Here is a 24,530-nt window from a genome sequence, read left to right on the forward strand (position 1 = left end):
AGATCGGATACAGGTCGCATTAGGTCAAAAAAAATCGGAATTGAGTCACTTCAGGCTGCAGTGTGAACGCACTCAAAATGTAGTGAGTATGTTTTGTACAGTCCACAGTTCTATTCTGACCTATTCAAGAAAGAATAATAAGTCATCTTTAGTGACTTATTAAGTATGATGACAAACTTAATTTTTTAAAAATAAATGTCATATCACTTATGGTTAATTTTTAATACTAGTTTGCCAACAAATAAGAAATTTCCTTTGGGGATCAATAAAGTACATCTCATTCTAAAATTACCATGAGATGAGAGTTTGTTAGTTGTATTAAAAAAAATTATCCTTCAGTCGTTAACTTGTGTTATTTGACTCAATTCTATGCATTTGAATTTACATTAGAAATAAGTTTTTACTGTTTGTTCCATTTACCTTTCAGGAGGTGGTTCACATTCTGGATGATCTGAACGTAGAGCTCCTCCATCTTCTCTCCTTGCTCGCTCATCTTCTCCATTGCTTTATAAAACGCTGACAGGAAACGCAGTGAGCAGACCAGGAAGTCCATGGGCCTCGGAGCCGAGCTCATTTCTCTCTGGATCTGCTGGAAGATGGCCTGATAAAGGTTACCGTGTGTCAGCGGACCGCTGCTCTCCAGTGATGCCACTTCACTCCGCAGCATCACCGTCACAACTTCAACAACAAAGGCTTGACTGATGGCGCTGGCTGGCTGGGCTGCTGCCTCGGAAAAGACACCTTGGGGCTTCAGAGCAGACTCCACAGTTGGTCCCAGCAAAGAAGTGATCCTAGTGAGTATTTCTGTTAAAGTCTGATCTATTGCTTTGTTTCTTCCCAAATTAGACATCATTGCTTGGGACAAGGAAGTCAGAGAAGCCAGGAGAAGATGGTCAAACATGGACGCTCCAGAACTGGGCTGCTCGTTTAAGACTTCCTTACTGGTCAAGTAGGAAGCGAACTGGTCCAGGTTGAGTCTAACGCTGCTATTTCGGGTTATAATCAGCTGAACTAATAATTTTATGAAGGCTTGCACTGCGCTAACTAAATCCAGCCAATCAGAGGTGATTGTGACTGCAGGTTTTCTGCAGTGCCGCAGGAGAGAACCCAGAGCAATCTGCAGAAGAGTCCCGCCGTGGACGAGCTTCAGGACACTCGGGAAGCCGGTTCCCTCCAGCAGGCGAGTCAGAGTTCGGAGCAGCTTCCCGAAGAACCGAGCGTCTCCTCCAGAGTCAGGAGGCTCTGGATGCACAGAGGTGGAGGTAAACGTGAAGAAGAGGAGGAGGAAGACAGAGGAGAGATCCTCAGAGTTCATCCCGTCTGGGTTGAGGCTGAATAAGATCTGGAACAAGTCGAGGAGCTCCTTGGTTTGCGTGTCTGTCAGCAGAACAAAAACCTCTCCAGCTTTAAAGGACGCAGAGATATCCTGAACTACGGCTTCAGCGACCAGCGGCGAGAACACAGGCTCTGATCCAGAAGGAACCGACCCGGTTTCTTTCTCATAAACCATCACAAATGAAGGTTTACGTTTGGGTGTAAGTCCCCCTCTGAGAACGCCAATGATCCTCTGAACGATGGAGCGAACTGTAGCAGAGAAGACCGACGGCAGCTCTGGGAAAACTTTGCTCAGCACGAGCTGCGAGGAAACAGAGGAGAAACTCAGACGTCCTGGAAGCTGATCTCCAGACCCTTCCATGTCTCTATGCTTCAACGAGCCCACCAACACGTTCGCTACATCTCTGACGTCTTCCTGGCTCATGTGGAGAACAATCAGAGGTAAATTTGACACAACAACAAACCAGTGAGCAGCAGGGTAAGTGGTGACGTTCACACCGCCTATCTGACCGTCCCACACAACGTCTCCTGTGGGTTCCTCCTCAAACTCTGACTTAGCTACGATAAACCGGACCGCCATCTTTAGCAGGGCGGTGGTGCTGCTTTCACCCAGTAAGGCTTTGTCCAGTAAGACCTTCTTCATCTGCTGCAGGGTGAGGAGTTTGAGCAACAAGCAGCTCGCTGGGCTGCAGGACGGAGTCGGACGGAGACGAGTCGGTAGGATCGCACCTGATATCAGTGCCTCCAGGTGGGTTAGCAGCGGAGACACTTCAGTCCCGTCCTCACCAGTCAGGAACGAATCCACTGACGTGTATTTGCTGCAGTGGATGTGGAAGAGAGTGTCCACTTCCACCCAGGTGTATCTGAGCAGAAGAATGGCCTCCTGGGTCTTCTGTTCCCACTTTAGGGCTTTCTTGTTACGATTTTTTGTAGCGGATTTTATAGACATATTTAGCAAATCTTTCATCATCTCCTGCATCTCCTCCATGAAGGCTTTGCTCTGCCTGACGAGAAGAAGCGGAGATGAGTTATCGAGAGTTTGCAGGTTGAACAAAACGACATGAAGCAGCTGACAGAGGCAGCACAGCTTCAGAGACGCAGCTTCTTTCTTCTGGCGTCCATCTATCTCCCGTTCCTCTTCGGCTAACTCCTCATTGACCAAGTCGGGCAGTAAATGGGTCCTGACGTTCTGTAACACTAATGAGCAAATCTTCAGCACCTGAGAAGGCGACGAGTCCAGAAGACAAGACCTGAGAGAAGCAGATATGCCTTCAGAGAGCAGAGGAGTGCGGCGCTGGTCCGGAGCCGGCTCGCAGATCACAGAGAGCAGCGAAGAGAAGAGATGAGGCAGCTGGCGCAGCTTAGCGTAGGTCTGGAGGAGAGCGCTCACCATCAGCTGGACGGACACAAACACAGCTGTTATTCTGAGTAAAACAACTAGTTTATTTTCAACATCTTAGATGTAGCAAAGGATGAGGATAAATCAAATTTACACTGCAAAAAACACTAAATCTTACAAAGTGTTTTTGGTGTACTTTCTAGTGCAAATACCTTAGTACAGTTGAAATAAGACTAAACTAACTTACAAGTAACTTTTCAGCATGATACAGGAGCTTGTTTTGAGTAAGTAATTCCTTAATATTGATTTAAAAAGTTCTAGATTCACTGGCATATTATTTCACTTATAACAGCATTTTTCCCATGTTAAGAGTGAAATAATCTGTTAGTGGATAAAGAACGTTTTCATCAATATAAAATAAGTATTCACTAAAAACAAGCTCACTTGTAAGCTAGTTTTGTCTTATTTCAAGACATCTAGGACTGGATGACATGGCTGGAAAACTTATCGCGACATAAGTGTTTATGTCGACTCATTTTACTTGTCGATAATATGAGTCATTATCAACAAGTATTGATTAGTTTTTTGTTTTAAATATCTGAGATACTACCAAACTGTGTGACGTTTCCTGTTTTATCCACAGTTCTCATTCCACTATTTATTTGTAAGCATTTAACATTCAAGGAGGTGGAACCTTAAACTGCATCTGTGCCAGTTACTCAGCAGGTTGTTGCTAGGTAACCAAAGAATGAGTGAGTTAGTTGTTGCTAGGTAACCAAAGAATGAGTGAGCTAGTTGTTGCTAGGTAACCAAAGAGTGAGAGAGCTACTCGATTCCACTAACTTTGCTAAGAGAGAGCGTGAGATGTTGAGCAGCTTAAGCCTTCCTTCTGGCTACATCTCCCAGAAATCTGTGCGGTTCTGGATCAGACTTTAATGATAGATATTGATCATGTTTCTGTCATGTTATTAATTGATATTGATTTATTGTTCTCCCCTATTTGCACTACAAGTAGACAAAAAATACTGGGTAAGATTTTGTGCTTTTGTTGTGAAAGTACTGACGGGTAAAAAGTTATCAAGCTGTGATCTGGCAGGTTAAAGACAAACCATGTCAGATTTGTCTAAGTCAATGTAAAAATCACCATTGATTGTGTGTTTTTAGATGTTTATCCCAGAATGGAAGAGGGAAAACGGCCTGTAAAAAGCTCTAACCTGTCTGGCGCGTTGAACTTGTGCCTCCATGTTCTCGGCGTTTACCCAGGCTGAGGACAGCAGACGCTCCAAGTCAGGCTCCAGAATCAGATGGTTGAGATTCAGCAGCACCTTTAGACACCGGTACCATGATGGCACGCTGACATTCAAAACAACAAAGCCAGTTAACTTGATACAAACACAAAAACTAAAGATGCAAAAAGTAAACCCTACACAGAAAATCCTTATTTGCCTAGTTTATATTTTCCATCATCTGCTGAGTGTTGTTTCCAACATATGCAGTTTGTTTTCACTTCCATCCTGTTTTAATGTCTCTTCCGGTCTGGACTCCTTCCTGCTTCAGGTCTCCAGCAGAGTCCAGACAAACAGCAGAAAAGTGGCTCTTTATTCTCGTTAACAGAAGGTAAACAGGTTATGCTGTTACACACAAATAAAACGCCAAAACAAAAATAAAAAAGGTCACATATACCACTATATTGTTGGACCACCTTTAGCTCTGAACACACAGCAAACGCATTTTAGGCAATAAAATGTTTAATTATTTAAAAAAGGAAGTGAGTCAGCTTATTATTTGCATATTTTAATATATTTCTAATATTGTATAAAAAGGCTTATCTGTGGTGTCCAAACTTTTTGTGATCAAGCTGAGATCATTCAAGAACTACATTTTTGTTTCTTAATAAAAACTGAAAGAACAAAAACATCAGTTGTTTTAATCTCTTCTATAATGTACCACATAAACAATATTTTATACAGCAAAGCAGTCTAATTTCTGAAGAAAATTAATCTTTAAATCATTGTTGATTCAAAATATAATCAGCGTCTTGAACAATAATATTATATTACTTGAAAACTGTCTCAAAACAGCAATATTATCGTTCATCACAATAACTTCTGGGACAATTTATCACCCAGTAAAACTTATCGTGACAAACCTAAGTGTAATCAATGAAAACAGAAACATTGTCAATTAAAAACCTATTTTCTCTTGTACCTAAAAAATTGGTTGAAAACATTTTATTTTTCTGTAAAAAATTTCTCCCGGGGCCAAACAAAACCATCCACAGGACCGCAAATGGCCCCCATGCCACACTTTGGACATCCCTGGATTAAGTGGTTAACTTAATTTTTTCCATTAGTCGTCAGAATAGACAATAAATTAATCAATCACTAAAATAACTGTTAGTTGGAGCCGTACACCTGTATTACAAATAAATTTTAAAAACCATTGAAATGAGACGTTACCTCAGCTGAGCTGTGTTCAGGAGTGTTTGGGCCACGGTTCTGTAGAACCTGAGCTGGACTTCGCCGTGCCGTATCCTGTCTGCAGCTATGTTGTAGATGTCTGCGTCCAGCGCCTGGCTCAGCAGCGACTCGGCGGCCTGCAGGGCACGGCTCCAGCTCTGTGGGGAACCTGGAGAACATTTCTGCTCAGCGGAGCGTCCATGAAGCTGAAGATCTAACATCGGGACCAGCCTCGCTAAAAAGTAGAAACACAACATCCTCCGCTCCTCGTTGCTTTCTTCTTTTCCCTTCCCGTAGCTTTCCAGAAAGAACCTGAACATCAGAGACGAGGCGTCGGACTTCACCGAGTAGCGCAGAGTCGGCTCGCAGTGATCCTGAGCGTCCAGTTTGGAAAGCAAAGCGCTGACAGGCTTAGGAGGGTCCTTCATCCAACCTGAACCACGTTTCCCAGAATCCTCTTTGGCTGGGAGGAGCTCTGCCTTGTAAGACGCCATTTGCTCGGAGGGGAACAGAGCCAACTGGAGGATGGAGTCGATCTTGAGGCGGATATCTTTGCGCAGCTGCTGCCGGACATGAAGGTGTGTGTAAGGAGCAAAATCCTGAGAAGTCAGCAAGAACCTGAGCAAAACTAAAGGTTGGACCAGCTGGTTGGTGACCAGAGTGAAGACTCTGTTCGGGTTGGCTTGTTGTTGCTGCACTGATAAATAACAAACCAGCACCTGAAGCAAGACTTCAAACAGATTAGAAGAGGGTTTGTCTTTCTTAGACTCATCAGAGATCATCAGATTGGTGTCAGGCTCCATCTGTAGATGCTCAGCTTCAGCATCTTTCTGTCGTTCTGTGGGCAACTGCATCTGAATCTCATGGCAGGCCAACAGGCAGGACCTGGCCAGCAGGCTGACCATCAGCTCATACTTTGTGGTAAATACAGATGAGAGGGCAGAAGAAGACAGAATCCCCCGACACACGCTCAGTACGGTGGGCAGAGACACGGGTGGGTGGCCGTGTGTGCAATCCTGCAGGAGGTCAAGCAGCAGCTGAAGGAAACAGAGAAAAACTCAGCATTAAAGCTGCAGTATGTGACTTCTATAAAACATATATACTTTTACATATTTGTTGAAAATATAACTATGTCTGTGAAAAACAATAAAAAATAATCGAGCTCCTCTGCCTTCTCCCAGTGCTAACTAGAAATAAACCAATCAGAGCCAGGAGGTGGGTCTTAGCGCTGTCAATCATGTCCTTGTGCCACAACATTCTCTGTATGTAACAGAGAATGGTGGGAATGCTAAAGCTAGTTAAGCCACCGATAAAGGCGAATAAACAGTTTTTCCACCATTACCACATTTAGCAGCACATGTATGGGCTTGATTGGCAGCACTAAGACCCTTCTCCTGGTTCTGATTGGTTGTTTTTGACCGGGAGCGGTGCATCTCTTCACACAGCTATAGCAGCTCAGGGAGGAGGTGAACATTTATTAAAGTTTTGATGCTCTAATGCATCAAAATTCAGATGTAAATTGCTAAATGCTGAGAGTAAATGCAGTTGGTGTTTGAACTGAACCGCTTGCCCACCTGCGCCATGTTGAGCCTCAGAGTTACTGTCTTCCCCTCCTTGATGAAGGAATGCAGCTTCCTGCTGTGAACTACTTCGTCCAGGTAGCACCACAAGCCATCCAGGACGTCCTGGGAGAACTCCACCTTCTTACTGTGCCAGATTGTCAGGGCGTGGGTGCACCAGTCCAACAAAACCTGCATGCAAAGCAAGTCCAGATGAAGAAACATGAGAAAACATGAGAATGCTGTGAATGCTAAAGCTAGTTAGCTTATGATCTAAAGTAAAGCTACATCCTGGAACATACATACTATATTCATACATATGAATACTCAGAAATTAAAGTTTAACCAGGGTTCATATGCTTTTCCCACAGTTTAAATTCAAATATTTTCGAGGTAAGTTTTTAAACTTTGGATATAAAAACAATTTAGATTATCTAAAAAGAGTTTATTTTCACTATTATGATATTTATTACCGTTATTAATAATTTTGTGGTTGTATCCTATATTCTACACCAGAGACAAGATAGACTAAAATATAACATAATTTTATGTTTTGAAATGTCTCTCTCTTATACATTATACAAGCCTGACTGACCCAAGAACAAAACACTGATTTAACAAAAAAAATTCCACAATTTCATTAAATTTAACGTACAAAAGATAATCAGCAAGTGAGACACTGGGAACAATAAATATTCATTACATTGAAACAATCCAGATTTATGTACGTTTACATAAAACTACTGATATTTTTTAATCCAGAAATTATACATCATTATATTCTAATTTGCTGATTGTGACTGATTGAATTGTGTCCCACAGCAACCCTGTGAATATTCATGTGTTCATACCTGCTCTTTGTTGGGCAGCAGACACTGGGAGGAGATCCACGCAAACCGGGCCAGTTTCAGCCTGTCCTCCCACGGAGTCTGTGGACTCTTCAGCTTCAGGTGGATACCTGAGTATATGGCAGCCATGGCTGCAGCAGGGCACAACAAAGACAAGTCACTAAGAAGCGAAAAGATATGAAAATACAGTGCAAAAAACTGACGCTCTGCTAAAATCATCAGAGAATCTTGTCAGACATTTATTAAGTAAACATAAACGTGAATGGCCACGAATATATTTTGTATGAAAAGGAAAGCTACATCTCTAAGAGTCAGTATTTCAGCTCACTCGCTCACCACTAGCTTCCTTTAAGAGATAAATATAAAACCTCTCTCGATACTCGTCAACTGCGTGAATAGATATTCACTATTTTTTCATTTAACTTATTTATTGCCGTCTAAAAACAGACATAACAGCAGAGTTCAGTACCTGCACGTGTCTTCCGCCTGTTCTGATTTCCCCATGAGACAGACCCAACTACTCGAGAGTCGATGTAATCGAACGGGCAAAATTTAACCCTGGATAATGAACATTAATAACACGCACAATGAAAAAACAGATAAATATTAATCGATGCATATTTTTGACAAATTCTGCATATTATTTCCTGACTAAAATTTAATATATTTTCACGGCTTCATGACTGATAACAAAATGTCTATTAATTTTTTTTATGTATTTGTATTATTCTAATTTTCATGTATTTTATGTATTATTATTATTATTATTATTATTATTATTATTATTATTATTATTATTATTATTATTATTATTATTATGATCCGGGCTTCCAGAAATCCAATTTAAAAAATAAAATGTTGATTTCATTATCTTTTATTTGACCAAATTGAACTAAGAGATAAATATTCAACACTTTTTATTCAGAAATATTTAACTTTTCTTCCTCTATATGACTATGAGCAATTAGGTTAGGACTAAGGTTTACATGCACCACGAAAAAAAAACTAATTAATGAATTAATTAACTAATTCATTCATCATCATCATCATAAATAAATAAATAAATAAATAAATAAATAAATAAATAAATAAATAAATAAATAAGTTTATTCTTCATTTTGTCATTTTGTGAAGTTACTCAAAGTGAGTAATAGTGGCCAGAATTTTTACTCAGATAGTAGTACTTCGTCATAATAATTTTGCTCAAGTAAAAGTAAATCTCCTTGTAAAACTGATCCTAAGCGTATTTTTTTCCCAAAAAAATTTACCCCGATCCACACTGTGGGTTCCATAACACCCCATCCCAGTTGGTGGCGGTAATGCGCACTTAAATGTTGCTTGGCAACAGCCATTTAATAGACAGAAGAAGAACAACTGCATTGTGTTTGGGCTTGTTCGCTCTGGGTTCGCTTAGTTCTGTCTGGGAAAGTTTTCTTACATCATCATCCTCACCGAGGCGGATGTATGGTGAATTACTCTAACCTGCGAGCCAAAGAGGGTCACCTTTAATGTTTATGTGATTCCAGCTCCTTCCGGCTGGATTTAGACTGAATTTCGCGGGGCTTTCCCGGATGTTACGTCGGTTTTCAGTCGCTGCTGTTTGCGCTCCGGGTGGCCGTCGGCGCAGATGATAGTGACAGGCGGTAGCAGGGTGTTGGGAGCTGGTCAGTGATAAGAGATAAACTGGGTGAAAGGCGGCTGCCAGGGGCTGATAAAGTCTACAATAACGGTCTAAAAGACCCCGCAATGTAGCGACGACAAGCGTCACAGCTGAGGATATGGAGTGCTGAGGGACTCTGCTTCGAGTGGACCGAACCAGAACCGCGTCGACGCTGTCAGTCAGTCAGCGGCTCTGAATGTCTCTGTGAGACATCAGTATAATCAGATTTGTTAAATTACAGCCTCACCGCTGGCACAATGAGGCTTTTAATTCGCATGAACAGGATGCACTTAAATAAATTAAAGCTGGCCCAATCCAGGTTGCTGTGCCTGGAGCACCGGGCGATCCTTTCAGCTTCCCACCGGGGGAAGAGGCAGTCCGCCGGGCTGAAGACCTCCGCATGTCCACCACCCAGTCCCGCCCTCTCTGTCCTGTCCTGCAGCGGGTTTACCAGCGGACTCTCTTCCCTCCGTGGACGGACTGTCGCGCACACACCTGTTGCTTTCGCCAGCTCGTCGGCGGCCTCCACACCTGCTGAGTCCGCGAAGAGCCAGATGGACGGGGAGAGCCAGCGGACTCCGACCACCGTCCCTCTGGATGATGTTAAACGGATTCTGGCTCTCGCTTACCCGGAGAGATGGAGACTGGCAGGTAATCTGCAGATAAAAGGCTAAAATAATGACTCGGAAAACAGATTAATCACTTCATACTTTACCTTTACTAGAAGCAGCATATAAGTTACTATTACAGTGACTTGCAGGGCCAGATTCACAACGTTTACGGCCCCTGGGCTGGAAACCGAATTGGTGCCCTATGCTCTAAGGAAAAAAATATTTAACTAATGTAAACTACAGTGCATTAATCTGTAAAATTGAGTGTGAACTGATGATGGTGGGTTTAATGCATCCTTTGGCCAGAAGCTCCACGTTGTTCCCAAAAAATGTTATAAATTCATAATTTTCAAATCCTTGAGAACTGTTTATATTCATAAATATCCCAAAATATTATTACAACTCACCTGATAAGGGCCTATGACACTTATATAAAGAACAATGTCTGAAAAAAAAAAACATTCATAAATAAAAATAAATTTTAAAAAATCTGTAGGTCTCCCCTTTAAAAAAGCCATTTCTAAAGTCTGGCCCAGGTGATTTGCTCCATTTTGCTTTGAAGTAACATCTTACTAAACATTATAGTCTTGAAGTGTTGTCCACATACATTTTTAACATAAAAAGAATAAACATGAACAAAAACATATGAAATGAACTTGCATCCAAACGTTTAAAGAGGTTCGTCAAGGAAAAATATTTGAGTTTTGTCCTGATGACACCTTGTCATAGTGCCGTCCCAAACAGCCTAATCAGCCTAATAGTTTCAGTTACCCAAAGAGCCTACAGTGAATTTCAATAACTCTATAGCAGACTGGTTATTTCACGCTTACATCAGTGATGTCACATTGTTGGTTTAGTTACATTAATTCATTTAAATATAAATAAATGGAAATGGACTGTCCAAGTTAAATGATGAATTCACTCAAAGTTATTTACATCCAGTTTGCACTCCTCCTGCAAAGTTTATCAACCTGTGTAATTTTCTGCAGCTATTTCTGTACATTTTTGATGCTCAGTTGCCCAAACGCATAGAAAATGTAACCTGCGTTCACTGCTTCCCTGGAAAAACACTTGACTGTTTAGTTTTTGATCCAGATTTCTTCCTGCGTGTTTTTGGCTTCTTGCTCCTCCAGCCGGCGTTGGCTTCCTCACCGTCTCCAGCACCGTGACCATGTCGGCTCCCTTCTTCCTGGGCCGAGTCATAGACACCATCTACACGTCCGGCGCAGACATGGAGACGATGACAGCGTCTCTGACGTCCCTCTGCCTCATGCTGACCGGGGTTTTCCTGTGCGGCGGCGCGGCGAACGCTGCCAGAGTTTACCTGATGGAAGCCTCAGGTGAGTCGAGCGGCACATGAAGGATCCGCTTGAAGACGTCGTGCATTACTTAGAAACGGGCAAAGCTCTTAGGTACACAGCATAGTTTTACTCCGAGCAAGGCTGATACAGTTTGTCGGATAAATTGATTATTGAAATAATCATTAAATAATTTAGTTAACTGAAGAACAACACACACGGAGAAGTAATTAAGACAAATCTGAATGAAAAATAAATACATTTTGCATTTAAAAACGAAAAACTTGTGTCTGTAAATATGTTCAAATCCTCAAGTGGCAGTTTTAACTTCACTTGGTTCAACTTTTGTAAATAAAATCTCCTGTTAGCACCGTTTTCAATCCAATTATTAATCAGTTAATCCAAATAATATCAGTAGATCAGCTGTACACTGTACTGATGTTAAGGCGAGCAGGAAGAGCTGAGCTTTTCACTTGTTGATGTTAATGAATCCTTTGCTACAAATAATCAAGCGTTCACTAAAGGAATGCTATGCTATTTCATTTTAGGCAATAAGGTGTTTTTTTTTTCATTTTTAAAAATAATTGTATTATCTGTTTACTTCAATCTTATAATGTATTTCTAGTATCAGATGAAATAAGGCTCAAATTAAAAACCTGCAGAATGTGCCAGTTTTTTAAAAATCTGTTTAATAAATAAATTGTCAAAATAATCTTTCCTCTCCTCTTACCCCAGGCCAGCAGATAGTCCGTAATCTCCGAGCCATGGTTTTCTCCGCAGTCCTCAGGCAGGAAGTGGCTTTTTTTGACAAGAACAGGACCGGAGAGCTCATCAACAGGTTGTCGTCCGACACGTCGGTGGTGGGCCACTCGATCACAGACAACCTGTCAGACGGGCTGAGAGCCGTCGCCCAGGCAGTGGGCGGCGTCAGCATGATGGTAAGTCGCATCTCGGGCCGAATAAACAAGCTGCAGCCACTTCGAGGCAGGACAGAGAGCAGTTTGAAGAATCTGAAAGAAAGCTGTTAAATCCACAGAAGGGTTTTTAAAATGTTAAAGCGGGGGACCAATTATCCAAAATTCATGCTTTTTTTGTATTTCCATTTCGGTCTGAACTGATTTAAAAAACCCAAGCATTTAAAAATAACCACCAGCCAATTTTTGGCAGTAAGTTAATGTTTTTTAGTGTTTGGGAAAATGAGTTGTTTTGAAACCTCCGGATTGTTGAGTCAAATTCAACAGGCACTGTTCTGTTACCTAGCAACCCTGACTGAGCACAGCCCGTTACCTAGCAACCCCGACTGAGCCCAGCCCATTACCTGGCAACCTCGACTGAGCCCAGCCCGTTACTTGGCAACCCTGACTGAGCCTAGCCCGTTACCTGGCAACCCCGACTGAGCCTAGCCCGTTATCTGGCAACCCCGACTGAGCCCAGCCCGTTACCTGGCAACCCCGACTGAGCCCAGCCCGTTACCTGGCAACCCCGACTGAGCCCAGGCCGTTACTTGGCAACCTCGACTGAGCACAGCCCGTTACCTGGCAATCTCGACTGAGCACAGCCCGTTACCTGGCAATCTCGACTGAGCACAGCCCGTTACCTGGCAATCTCGACTGAGCACAGCCCGTTACCTAGCAACCCAAGCCAAGTTCCATCACGTTTGGTCAGCTGGTTTTACTAATGCATGCGCTGTACAATGGCTGCTGGAAAAGACAAGTGTTTTGCTGTTGACATATCATCCAGGAACTACTTGCTGGATTCTTGTTGGTTGTGCAGGAGGCTCCACTTCTGCTTTTCCCCAGTGTATTTTAAGCCTGGCAGGTCGCCAGACCTCAAAACCAACAGAACTAATCAAACTGAAATCTCTTTATGTGAGAATGACCTTGTAATGAAAATGTAATGGACATGTTTTGTGTGGCCGGTAGACGTATCCTAACCTGACCTGTTCAAGGAGGCATGGTAGAGAAACTTGCCTTGGTGATATTTTGGATGGTATTTTTGTGTAAACATCCCACATGTTCAGGTTGTGGTCATTCTGCTTATAGTTGGCAAACTGAGCATATTCATCGCTCCGTATTGGGAATAGTTTTCATTGTCTTGACATCTTCTTGTCCTCTTCATTGTGTTCTTCCTGTATAAGTGAAGCGAGTTTCAGTCAAGTTACTAAATATAGTCTCTGGCACGATAAAAGTGATTCACAGGAAAGCTAATTATACCTAGAAGGAAATGGATCGCTTCCGGTTTCCTTCCTGCTCTGCCTGTTTTATATTTATTAGATTTCTTTAACTCATTCCTTAAATAAAGATTTTAAAACTTGTTCTATTTTATTATTAAATTATTTGCTTTCTCTTTTCAATTTGTTTATTTTTCCACCTAACAGAAAGTAAGTCATTAAATACAAAGTTTGCTCTCATGTTTTCAGTAATGAGGAAGTTAAAGGATTCCCTGAAACTACTTATCGGTTCCTGCGGTCAGAATGAGGAGATCGCTGATCCTTTTATTATTATTAGACTGTGAGCTCTCCACATTCACAACACAGCAACAGCTCTGTTGCTTCAATCCAGTTCAGTTTATTTATATCCCACCAATTCACAACTAATTTTCATGGTGTGACTCTGTTTAACTGGCATTAATATGTTGTTGGATTTATTTGCACCTGCTACACTGAGGAGATGCTGGTCTGGTTTAGTTACTAGAGAGTTTTCTTGTTTTTCAGGAACTTATGCCTTGTCTGAGAGGACAAATGCATTTTTAATTATCAGTTTATTGCATTTAGTGTATGTGAAATAAACCAGTTTGGTTCGGGCACTGAAACCAAACTGGTTTCAGTGCCCAAACCATTTTTCTTATTTTTCTTATGAATAAGAAAAATGAAGAAATATCTATAGAGTCTATCTTTGTGTATTCCTTATAAAAATCTTACCACAGTGTGTATTTAATTATTCTGTTGATGTCTTTATACTCCTGTTTTTGTTTGTTTTTCCACTAATTGCAGCTTTCTTGTTGTTTTCTTCCAGTTCTACGTCTCTCCCAGTCTTGCGAGTTTCATTTTGATGATCGTTCCTCCCATCACCGTTCTTGCCATCATCTACGGACGATACCTTCGCTCCATCTCCAAACGAACACAAGATGCACTTGCACAAGCGACACAGGTACGCAGGCCGACAGCAAAAAGTGGTTTCAGGGTTGTTGTTTTTTTTTTACTTTATATTAATTTGTTTTTATGCTCAGCGTTACATCTTTCTTCCCTCTTATTTTAATGTGACCCTTTACCAACCAGTGTTTGCTAAGGCCTCAGTTTGTATCGATGTGATTTAAAGCCCGCTCTGCCTGTTGTAACTTAATTAAAACTGGAGATAAAGTTTAATAAGCCTAATAAAACTGTGCGTGCAGCTGGCAGAGGAGCGGATTGGCAACATCCGGACGGTTCGGGCCTTTGGTAAGGAGCTGTCAGAGGTGGACAAGTACACACAGAAGACGGACTATGTCCTGAGTCTGGCCAGGAAGGAGGCCGTCATCCGATCCGGGTTCTTTGGAGTGGTAAGTGTGGCAACAGTCGTGACACAAACCCACAGTGATGGCAGGAGGTATTGCGCACTGGATTCCGCTGTGTTTTTTTTCACTGAATAATACTCTGCCATGACAGGAGTATTGTTATGCAAAATTCAAATTTTGTACATTTTTATACTTCCATTTGGGTTTCTACTGCAAACCAAGCACTTAAAAAAACAACAACATCCAGCCGCTTTTTGGCAAGTTAATGTTTTTGGTGTCTGGAAAATGAGTCGTTTTTGAAACCTCCTGATTGTTAAGTCATATTCAATGGGCTTTGTGCCGTTACCTAGCAACCCTGGCTGAGCACAGCCTCTTCCCTAGCAACCCAATTTGAGTTCCATCACTTGGTCTGCTGGTTTTACTGCTTTATGTGCTGTACAATGGCTCCTGGAAAAGACAAGTGTTTTGTTGTTGACTTTACCACCCATAAACTTGTTGCATTAGTTGTGCAGGAGGCCCCACTTCTGCTTTCCAAAGATATCCAGCTATATAATTGCAAGTCTGTTTGCAGCCTTTGTTTCCTTTCTTTTTTTTTTTGTCTGAGGGTAAACATTGAGTTAGGGGTTTTGGTCAGCAGCAGCTTATTTGGATTTAGAGTTTAAAGGCCCTAGATAAGCTCAAAATAGGCAAAAATGTTCAAAAATGTTTTGTGTAGACCATAGATCTATCCTAACCTGTTTGAGGAAGCATAATAGATCACCCTTTAAAAAAAAAAAAAAAGAAAAACAATTTACAAGTTAGACAACCCATTTTACAACTGGACTTTATCTCTAGGTGTGTATGTGTTTTTTTGGTTTGTAAACATTTATTAGTTGGTGGTGTCAAGGGGAAGTTTTGTCATGGATAATTTTAGCAGGTTCTCTTTGTGTAATCACTGTCAGTTGCACCAGATGCTGTTGTAATTAAGTAAAACGATGCATGTGTTTATGTCCTAGACTGGTCTGAGCGGTAACCTCATGATCCTGTCGGTGCTCTACAAAGGAGGCCTCCTGACGGCCAGTCAGTACATGACGGTGGGGGAGCTCTCCTCCTTCCTCATGTACACCTTCTGGGTGGGCATCAGCATCGCAGGTAACTCCAGGACTGCTCTCTGATGCACGTTGTGTGATAAACAGGGTCTGTGACTGATGGGGTGTTTGTGTGCAGGTCTAAGTTCGTTCTATTCAGAGCTGATGAAAGGTTTTGGAGCCGGAACCAGACTCTGGGAGCTGCTGGACAGGAAGCCTGAGTTTCCTCTAAATGGTTTGTAAAAACACATTTCTCTTCTCAGTTATCCATTAGCACAGTAGCCAAGTAAGAGTAGCACTACTTCAGCATATTTTACTCAAGTAAAAGTAAACAGTAGTCATCCACAAAATTACTCAAGTAAGAGTAAAACAGTATTTGGTAAAAAAAAAAAAAAAAAAGTCTACTCAAGTAATGAGTAACTGATTAAATTATCAATCATTTCATATCTAAAAATTACATTCAGACAGACCAAAATATAAAGTTAAGGTCAAATTTTAGTATTTTAAAGAACCAAAATGACAATAATTCAAACATGTAACAAAAATATCAAAAATATATATATTTTTTCCAGATCAGTTTCTTTCAATAAAAAAAACAAGAAACTGCAGGTGTGTGTCTGTGTCTGATGAATTTGTGGTTGAAATATGTTTGCTTTTAATTCAGTGGGTAGAGAATCCAGAAATTTACTCGAGTAAGAGTAAAAAATACTTCATAGTAAAATTACTCAAGTAAAAGTAAAAAGTACAGCATAGTAAATATACTCCTAAAAGAATTATTTATTTATTTTCAAAAAAAGTTACTCAAGTAAATTTATTTGAGTAAATATAACTAGTTACTACCCAACTATGTCCATTAGTGATTTTTATGTCTGTTTTGGCTCCTAAACTTAGCATCCTGAATGTTAAAAATTAGACTATGACATACATGTCTTGTAAAAGTATCTAAACCCCTTCAACTAAACTGAACTATACGCCACGTTAAAAAGAAAAGTGAAACCTGTTTATGTTCATCTCAGGTCCAGTAGGTCAACTTCAGGACAGGCACATTCAGGTTCACTGTATTTATTTTAACAAGAGAACCAGTCCAGCAGCTTCTGCCCCACAGTTACCAATGGCAACAGAAAAAAGGGGGAGGAGCCGTTTGTTACCGGTTGCTACGGTAACCACCAACTGCCAAGAGCAAAGCACCAATAAATGTCTGGAGAAACTTGTTGACTAAACTAAATGAACTGGAAGAATAAATAAACCAGTTTTAACAAACTTCACATCTATAATATTGTTAAAATAAAACTGTTTTATTTAGTTTTAATGTGTTAAACCAGTTAACTGCAAACTTTACAAACCAAAGAGCCGTTTCTGCCCTAAAACTTGGTTAAAGCAGCAAATGTTACATGACTGTTTGTTCTGTAGGTATTTATTTACAATTTTTAATAATAAATACATACTATAGGCTATTTGTGGTCATTTTTAAATAACCACCACTTTTATTTATGTTTTTAGGTTTTAATACAAAGAAAACAAAAGGAGGATTTATGCGTTTTCTTCAATGGGATGTTGATGTTTATGGAAATGAATTTAAACAATAAAAAAACAAGGCCAAAATTAATTTTCCTTTCCTTTCTAGCTTCTACTTTACCTGATTTTGTGTTTGTACATGCATAGCAAAAACAATCTAAATAAAAGTTATTGAAGGTAGTTTTTGTAATGTGAAAAAATTTGAAAGAATTCAAAAAGTATGAATTTTTCTTCAAGGTATAAGGTTTGTTGTTTTTTTTTTTTTTTTCTGGTCTTTAATAAAACCCATTGTGCTTTTTGGCTAAAAAAAAAAGCACAATGTCTTCTCCATTACATTGCTTTTCTTTTAACAATATTTCAGATTATCTGTTTTTATTTACTCCACTCCTTTACAGAGGGACTGATCCTTTCTCCAGATCAGCTGAAAGGCCAGCTGGAGTTCTCCAATGTCTCTTTTTCCTACCCGACACGGAAGGACGCTCATATTTTCCAGAACCTGAACCTCATGGTCCCGGCGGGAACCATCATGGCCGTGGTAGGGCCCAGTGGCTCAGGGAAGTCCTCCCTTGTGTCTCTGCTCCTCAGGCTGTATGACCCAGACGCTGGTAAGAGTAAATAAATTCTCGTAATGAAATAAATATATCCTTGGCACGGCCGTAAAATTCAGAGTTGACCTGAATTCAAAGTCAAAACGAATAAAAGCTGTAAAAAACGCTTGTCAGACAAGATGGTAGACATTGAGCCTACCATCAAATCCATATTTTCCAAAAATTAAATGATCACAAGCCAAAAATTTGATTATTTGATCAAACCGATTTAGCAGCATTAGTGCAGCCCATGAATGAATGTGCTGCTGCCAAGTTAATGGAGATTTTTGCATCTCTATGAAACATGTCTCTTCTCCAGGTACCATTTCCATAGACGGTCATGACATCAGGGATCTGAATCCCTACTGGCTCAGGAATCACATTGGGACTGTCAACCAGGTAATTAAAGACCTGCTCAACACCAGACCGGAAAGCAGCTTAAAGGATTCAGGTTTTAAAGGAGAATACAGTAGTCACTGTGTTTTGTCTCTTCCAGGAGCCGATTTTGTTTTCTTGCTCCATCAAAGAAAACATTGCATACGGCGCCGTCGACCCGGACGCTGTGACCATTCAGGACATCCACAGCGCTGCCAGAGTGGCCAACGCCTATGACTTCATCCAGAGCTTTCCCAAAGGCTTTGACACTGTGGTGGGGGAGAAAGGAGTGCTGCTGTCGGGTGAGGAACTGGAGCAGCAGTAGGATGGATTAGAAGCCATGCTTTAAATGGGGCATATTATGCAAAGTTTACATTTTGCACATTTTTGTGCTTCCAGTTGGATCTCAACTGCTTCTAAAAACAGACCAAGCACTTAGAAATAACTATCCAGCTTGGCAATAAGTTAATGTTTTTTTGGTGTCTGGAAAACAAGCCATTTCAAAACCTCCAGATTGTTAAAGGGGCAGTATTATGTATCTTCCAGCTATATAGTGCCATTTTATAGCACAATCAAGTAACGATGTTATCTTACGTTGTTATAAAAATTATATATATCCTTTTAAGTCAATTTCTTTTGACTTAAAAGAAATTTCTCTTTGTAATTTAGCGCCTTGAAATTGGGCCATTGTCTCTAAAAACTCCGCCTTCAGGAAGTGATCACACAATCGCTCCTCAGTTAACCCTTTAACATTTTGCTAGCATTGCACTGAGAAGTGGCTCACATAATAAGCTCAGCAGCGTTTTGTACAGCTGAATGGTTGCCACGGCAGATTATTTAATATCCATGCATTAATGAATCAAGGCAACATTCATTAATGCATGATGCCTTGATGAAAAGATATACTTTTCATCAATCAATCACATTTTATTTGTATAGCACATTTCAGCAAAGTGCTTCACATCATAAAAATAATGGAATAACATTATAACATGATTTACAGCTCAAAAAAGTCACTTTCACATAATGCCGCCCCTTTAAGCCACATTCCACAGCACTGCATCACTACCTAGCAACCCTAGCCTAGTTTAGGCCCGTTACCTAGCAACCCCAGCCTAGCCCAGGCCCGTTACCTAGCAACCCTAGTGGAACTCCTGCATGTCTGGTCATCTGGTTTAACGTCTGTATGCGCTGTAAAATGGCTTCTGGAGAAGATAAGTGTGAATGAGTTTGGGGATATCTTTCTAGTGGAAATAAAAAGCTGCCACTGGTAGGATGCAGCTTTTACTCACGACTGATCTGTGTCTGGATGTCAGGTGGTCAGAAGCAGAGGATAGCCATCGCCAGAGCTCTGCTCAAGGTAACCACAGCCACATGTTTTATTTTGTTTTCAATGAACGGCTATATTTACCTTTTTGTTTATTGGAATTCTCTGTGAAAAGATCAACACAAAATTCACCTTTCTGTACATAATAAGGCATAGAGGTAAAAGGAAGATTAAAGTAGGGTTACATCAAGAAATATTACAAAAGTATCTAACTGATCACTGTAAATGGGCATAAATTACAAATTGGTAGAGAAATTCTTCCTAAAAAACATTAATTTGTCATTTTAATGTTTCTTTTTTTCAGAACCCAAAGATCCTGCTGTTGGACGAAGCCACCAGGTGAGACTGACTGAGTCTGCTTCCAGTGGTGGTGGCTTTTACCTGACACCTTCTGGTTAAATCTGGTTAAAAACACTTCCTGTTTTGTTCTGTTCACGAAAACTTTTCTTTTCTTCTTTACTTCAGTGCGCTGGATGCTGAGAACGAGTTCCTTGTTCAGGAGGCTTTGGAGCGCCTCATGCAGGGTAATCCATTCATTCAGTCGTTACAGCTTTAAACAAGCAAACAACCTGCACTTCTTTTATCATTACTCTTGTTAATCACACTTAGGACTGAAACAACTAATCGTGTTGAATCGGCTATTGAAATAATCAACTAATTTAGTAATTGCTTTTGTCATTAAGTGGATATTCAGACTCTAAAACTTGCAATTTGCTGAAAGAACAACATACTCAGAGCAGTAATTAAGCTAAATTTGATTAACCAATTAAGCATCAGAATAATCAGCAATTGATTAATATGATGATTAGTAAGATTTTAATCGTTAACTGACTCTAAAATATGCCGTTTGCTTAAATGGCAAATTTTAGAGATTAATTTAGAGAATAATCAGTTTTAAAATATTGTGATGATTTTAGAGTAATTGATTGTCAGAATAACCGAATAATCGTCAGAATAAGTAACTAATTGTCAGAATATACAAATAATGTTAGAGTAATTGATTAATCGTCAGAATAACCGATTGTCAGAATTATCATCTGAATATGCTAATAATGTTAGCGTAATTGAATGTCAGAATAATCAATTAATCAGAATAATTGATTAATCGTCAGAATAATCAATCATAAGAATAATTGATTAATCGTCAGAATAATCAATCATAAGAATAATTGATTAATCGTCAGAATAATCAATCATAAGAATAATTTATTAATCGTCAGAATAATCGATTAATCATCAGAATAACTGATTATTCGTTAGACTAATTGATTAATCAATAATTAAAATAGTCATTAGTTGCAGCCCTAATCCCTCTTTTGATGAACAGGGAGGACAGTGATGATAATCGCTCACCGCCTGTCCACCATCAAGAACGCCGACTCCGTCGCCGTCCTGGACCAGCGGCGGGTGGCCGAGTGCGGCCAGCCCACGGAGCTGCTGGGAAACAGGCAGGGACTGTTCAGGAAGCTGATGGAGAAGCAGGCATTTCTCCAGGAAGAACAGCAGCGGGCGCTTCTCTGAGGAGAGGAAGATGAGGAGGGGAGAATCGAATATGAGGGAAACCACGATTTGAGAACAGATTTCCTGAGACTGGATCACATTTGGACTGAAGCCAGGATTCACTTATTCCTGGAAACCGATTTAATCTGAGTAAGATCCGAGGACAAACTTTTTACTCGCTGGATGTTTGATTTCTAAATCAAACCCTCCCAATTGCTATGAAACTTTGTGTAATCACTTTATACAAATCAGCCAAAAACACTGCTAAATGTATATTTATGTACTGGTGTCTGTACAACAGATTATTTTATAACTTGAAGCTTTCTACTGCTCGCTTTAGGGCCTAAGTAAATACAATCAGCTATTTGTGGTTTTTACACTGTACTGAAGATGTTATTGACCAACGTGAGCTCATTTGTTTGGAAAGGTTTGGTCTATAAATTGTTTTCTATGTAAAATTGTCTTTCAACATCTGAATTTCCAGTCATTTACATTTGGTTTGAACTGGCTTCTGTAAAGCTGCTCAGCTTGACCGTTTTTATGAAAACGGGTCGGGTTTCCAAACCATCGTCAGAATCAGAGGTGCTTCGTATGTCAGAGTCGTCCGACTTAAAGCTGCAGTATGTAATGCAGAGGTTCCCAAACTGTGGGGGGTGCCGTGCCATTGCAGGGGGGGCGCAGGAAACCGTCTAGATCAGGTGTCCAAAGTCGGTCCTGGAGGGCCGGCATTATGCATGTTTTAGTTCTATCCCTGGTTTAGCGCACCTGGATCAAATGATGGCTCATTAGAAGGCCTAAGAGGAACATTGACATGCTGAGAAGGTTGTTACTACCACAAAAGAGAGAACTAAAACATGCAGGACGCCGGCCCTCGAGGACTGACTTTGAGCCACCCTGGTCTAGATGAAAAAAAAAACAAATAAAAAAACATGAACATGAGAAAAAGTTCTTAACATATTTGTTGAAACCGTCGCTATTTCAACAGTTTCATATGATACAGATAATCTGAAAAAATCAAAAAATTTTGATTTTTTGATTTTTCAAAAAATCAAGCCTTATCCAGTGATAACTAGAAACAACCAATCAGAGCCAGGAGGCAGGTGTTTGTGCTGTCAATCACCTTCTGCGTGACGCTACCATAGCCTGTCGTGAATTCTCGGACTAGTTAGTATGACCACTGATGACGGCAGATAAACAGAGTTGTTTATTTTCCATTAACACATATAGCAGGGATTACATGAGGATGATTGACAGCGCTAAGACCCGCCTTCTGCCTCTGATTGGTTGTTTTTTGTGGGAGAGCAATGCATTTCTTCAGACAGCAATAGTAGCTCAGGGAGAGATTGACCTTTTTACAGATTATCTGTTACATACTGCAGCTTAAAGGTTTTCTGTTGCAAATTAGAGAGTAGCTGTATAACAACTGTATGTCTCTCAGAAATGTAAATATCTCATCATAAAAGCTTTTAATTCTTTATAAACATGTCAAAAACCACTGAACTGTTCACTGAAAAGTAAATATTACAGCTGGTAAAGAAATCCAGACCCAGAAGGAATAATTCTCTCCATGAAACATTTAAAAAGTCTGGATTAAATCCCCTCTTTTTTGCAATATCTGACTTTCAAATGAAAATCCAAGTGGAAGCACCAAACATTTTTATTGCTTTTTTCCCCCCCAAATGCCATAAGATTGTGCCCCCCTGTGTTGAACTGTAAAAATATAACCTCTAGTATATATGTTTATAGTTTATTTACAAAGAAGGGCAAAACAATTGTGCACCTTTGATGCAAGTACTACCATGACAGAACCGCTCTGATCATTTGTTATTGAATGACGTCCTTTTAATATAAAAGTATTTTTTGACGTGGAAACGGAACAAATCCAGCGCTGAACTTTCACTAAATCTTAATTTTGTGTCAGTTTGTGGTTTTGTAAATGTGGAGTCATTAAATATTTGATTTAAGTTTGTAGATTGTATGGTGCAGAAAATGAGACCAGTTTGTTTTTTGTTCATTTTATAGTTTGTTTCTTCAATTTAAAAGTGTCTTGTTTTAGCCTCTATTCAGATTAGTTTTCCATCATTGTGTTTATTATTCTTTTGACTATGTTTTTAGTTTCCTGTTTTATCTTTTTTGTGTTTAGTGAAGGTTTAAAAAAAAAGGAAATGAAATTGAGCTTATCTGATTCACTTCAGGTTGGAATAAATTTTCAGATTAATTTGTTTGTCAATGTAGGATCAATGTCTGTCACAGGAAGTACAAATGTGTTCATTTTTAAAAGGTTTTAATATGAAGCTGTATAAACATCACCTAAATTTTATCCATATTTTCTAAAGTATTATTTCCAAAAATAAATTTAGTGGAATATTAATTTTGTTTCTTGCTTTGCGTGTTTTATATTTGTTTTGTTGTTTTTAGGCCCAGTATGTTTGTAACACAGGGGAAAGAACCCGGATCGGGACTGAGGACGTGGCCCTAAAGCCAACTGGTAGACCACTGAAATATCAAGCGGTCTAGAGTTTCCCAATTAATTATACCCAGGTAGGTCTGGCTGAGAATGAGGAAACAGAAATGGTATACAAAATATATTTTATTTATACATTCTTTTACAATATTAAAAATAGACATTATTCTAATTTAAAACTCACAAACCCAGGACAAGACTAGAAGCAACTGGAACCAAAAACAAATGCAAACCAAATTAGTAGAAACACAAAATAATGTTAGACAAAAGAAAAACAAATCCCGCATTGCCCCAACCCAGTCCTAAGGCTGTGTCCAATAAGCTAATAAAAATAAGGAGCTATGCACTGTTCTGGTTCTGCACTGTTTGTGGGAGCATAATAGACAACAGCAGCAATCTGCAATACCAAAAGAAAACAATGACGTATCTGCTGACAATAATACAGACAGGTAGGGTAGTGACATCAAAAATCCATTTATCCTACCAGTATCAAATGTCCACGATCTAAACACTCTCACAGCAACCCGATGAGCACCGCGCCAGCGCTCAGCTGACCGAGAGCCAACTCAACAACGGACCCAACAAACACACTCAGATTGGCGTGCACACCCGGTGCTAATGAGCCCGACAAGGCTGTGAACGGAAGTGAAGGTGGGGAACGGGGCCTAGATGTGTTCAAGGGCCCAAACCGGGTGGGAATTTACAACCACTGGATGTCAACTATGTTTTCCAGTAAAACCACCCGGTTACATGTTAAAAATAGTTACTGCATCTTGTCAGAGCGACTCTTATCTTCTGCACTTTTAATTTCTATGAAACAAAAACAGAAAACCAAGAGAAGTTTCTCAGACTGCCAGCAGATGGCGCCACTTTCAGCCCGGAGCTGCTGTCTGAAAATAAAACAGATGAGACGCATAACGTGAACTCAGCTCTGAGTAGGTTTGTTGACAGATCTCTACTAATGTATGTAGGATGTTGTTGTCCCATCTGGACCAGAACCAAAGTTTGTTGAAGACTCAATATGTTTTTGCAAAATCTAGTGATTGTAATTATTCTTTGTTTTGTTTGTTTGTTTTAACATTTTGTCAGGTTAC

The 24,530-nt window shown here is 40.1% G+C and overlaps 2 protein-coding genes across 3 annotated transcripts in view; one reads left to right on the forward strand and one right to left on the reverse strand.

Annotated features, from left to right (window-relative positions):
• The window catches only part of urb2 (URB2 ribosome biogenesis homolog), a 30,376-nt gene extending 22,290 nt beyond the window's left edge, over nucleotides 1-8,086 (reverse strand). The window contains exons 1-6 of one of the 2 annotated variants that reach the window (XM_007549758.2): nucleotides 8,010-8,086; nucleotides 7,544-7,671; nucleotides 6,708-6,884; nucleotides 5,134-6,170; nucleotides 3,889-4,027; nucleotides 421-2,731 (exon numbers count right to left, since the gene is read on the reverse strand). In XM_007549758.2, the coding sequence (XP_007549820.1) occupies nucleotides 421-2,731; nucleotides 3,889-4,027; nucleotides 5,134-6,170; nucleotides 6,708-6,884; nucleotides 7,544-7,669 (3,790 nt within the window). In that variant the 5' untranslated portion in view covers nucleotides 7,670-7,671; nucleotides 8,010-8,086. Of the gene's footprint in view, nucleotides 1-420; nucleotides 2,732-3,888; nucleotides 4,028-5,133; nucleotides 6,171-6,707; nucleotides 6,885-7,543; nucleotides 7,672-7,876; nucleotides 7,970-8,009 lie in introns of those variants that run through there. The other variant, XM_007549759.2, reaches the window with a different exon arrangement.
• Nucleotides 8,087-8,913: 827 nt separating this feature from the next.
• Nucleotides 8,914-21,443, forward strand: abcb10 (ATP-binding cassette, sub-family B (MDR/TAP), member 10). Its single transcript, XM_007549760.2, has 14 exons — nucleotides 8,914-9,851; nucleotides 10,945-11,151; nucleotides 11,845-12,047; nucleotides 14,124-14,258; nucleotides 14,500-14,646; nucleotides 15,597-15,732; nucleotides 15,808-15,903; nucleotides 17,579-17,788; nucleotides 18,090-18,169; nucleotides 18,267-18,447; nucleotides 19,462-19,505; nucleotides 19,777-19,811; nucleotides 19,938-19,996; nucleotides 20,800-21,443. Exons 1-14 carry the CDS (start codon nucleotides 9,458-9,460, stop codon nucleotides 20,991-20,993), a joined length of 2,121 nt encoding a protein of 706 aa, XP_007549822.1. The 5' UTR covers nucleotides 8,914-9,457; the 3' UTR covers nucleotides 20,994-21,443.
• The last annotated feature ends 3,087 nt before the right edge of the window (nucleotides 21,444-24,530 follow it).

The sequence above is a fragment of the Poecilia formosa genome, unplaced genomic scaffold, assembly GCF_000485575.1.
Source record: "Poecilia formosa unplaced genomic scaffold, Poecilia_formosa-5.1.2 Scaffold33, whole genome shotgun sequence".
NCBI classification, from domain to species: domain Eukaryota; kingdom Metazoa; phylum Chordata; class Actinopteri; order Cyprinodontiformes; family Poeciliidae; genus Poecilia; species Poecilia formosa.

Coding starts and splice junctions, on each gene's coding strand:
- abcb10 (XM_007549760.2), top strand. CDS start 9,458: ATGAGGCTTTTAATTCGCATGAACAGGATGCACTTAAATAAATTAAAG. Junction 15,733..15,807: donor GGTGGGCATCAGCATCGCAG/GTAACTCCAGGA, acceptor GTTTGTGTGCAG/GTCTAAGTTCGTTCTATTCA. Junction 19,997..20,799: donor TTTGGAGCGCCTCATGCAGG/GTAATCCATTCA, acceptor TTTGATGAACAG/GGAGGACAGTGATGATAATC.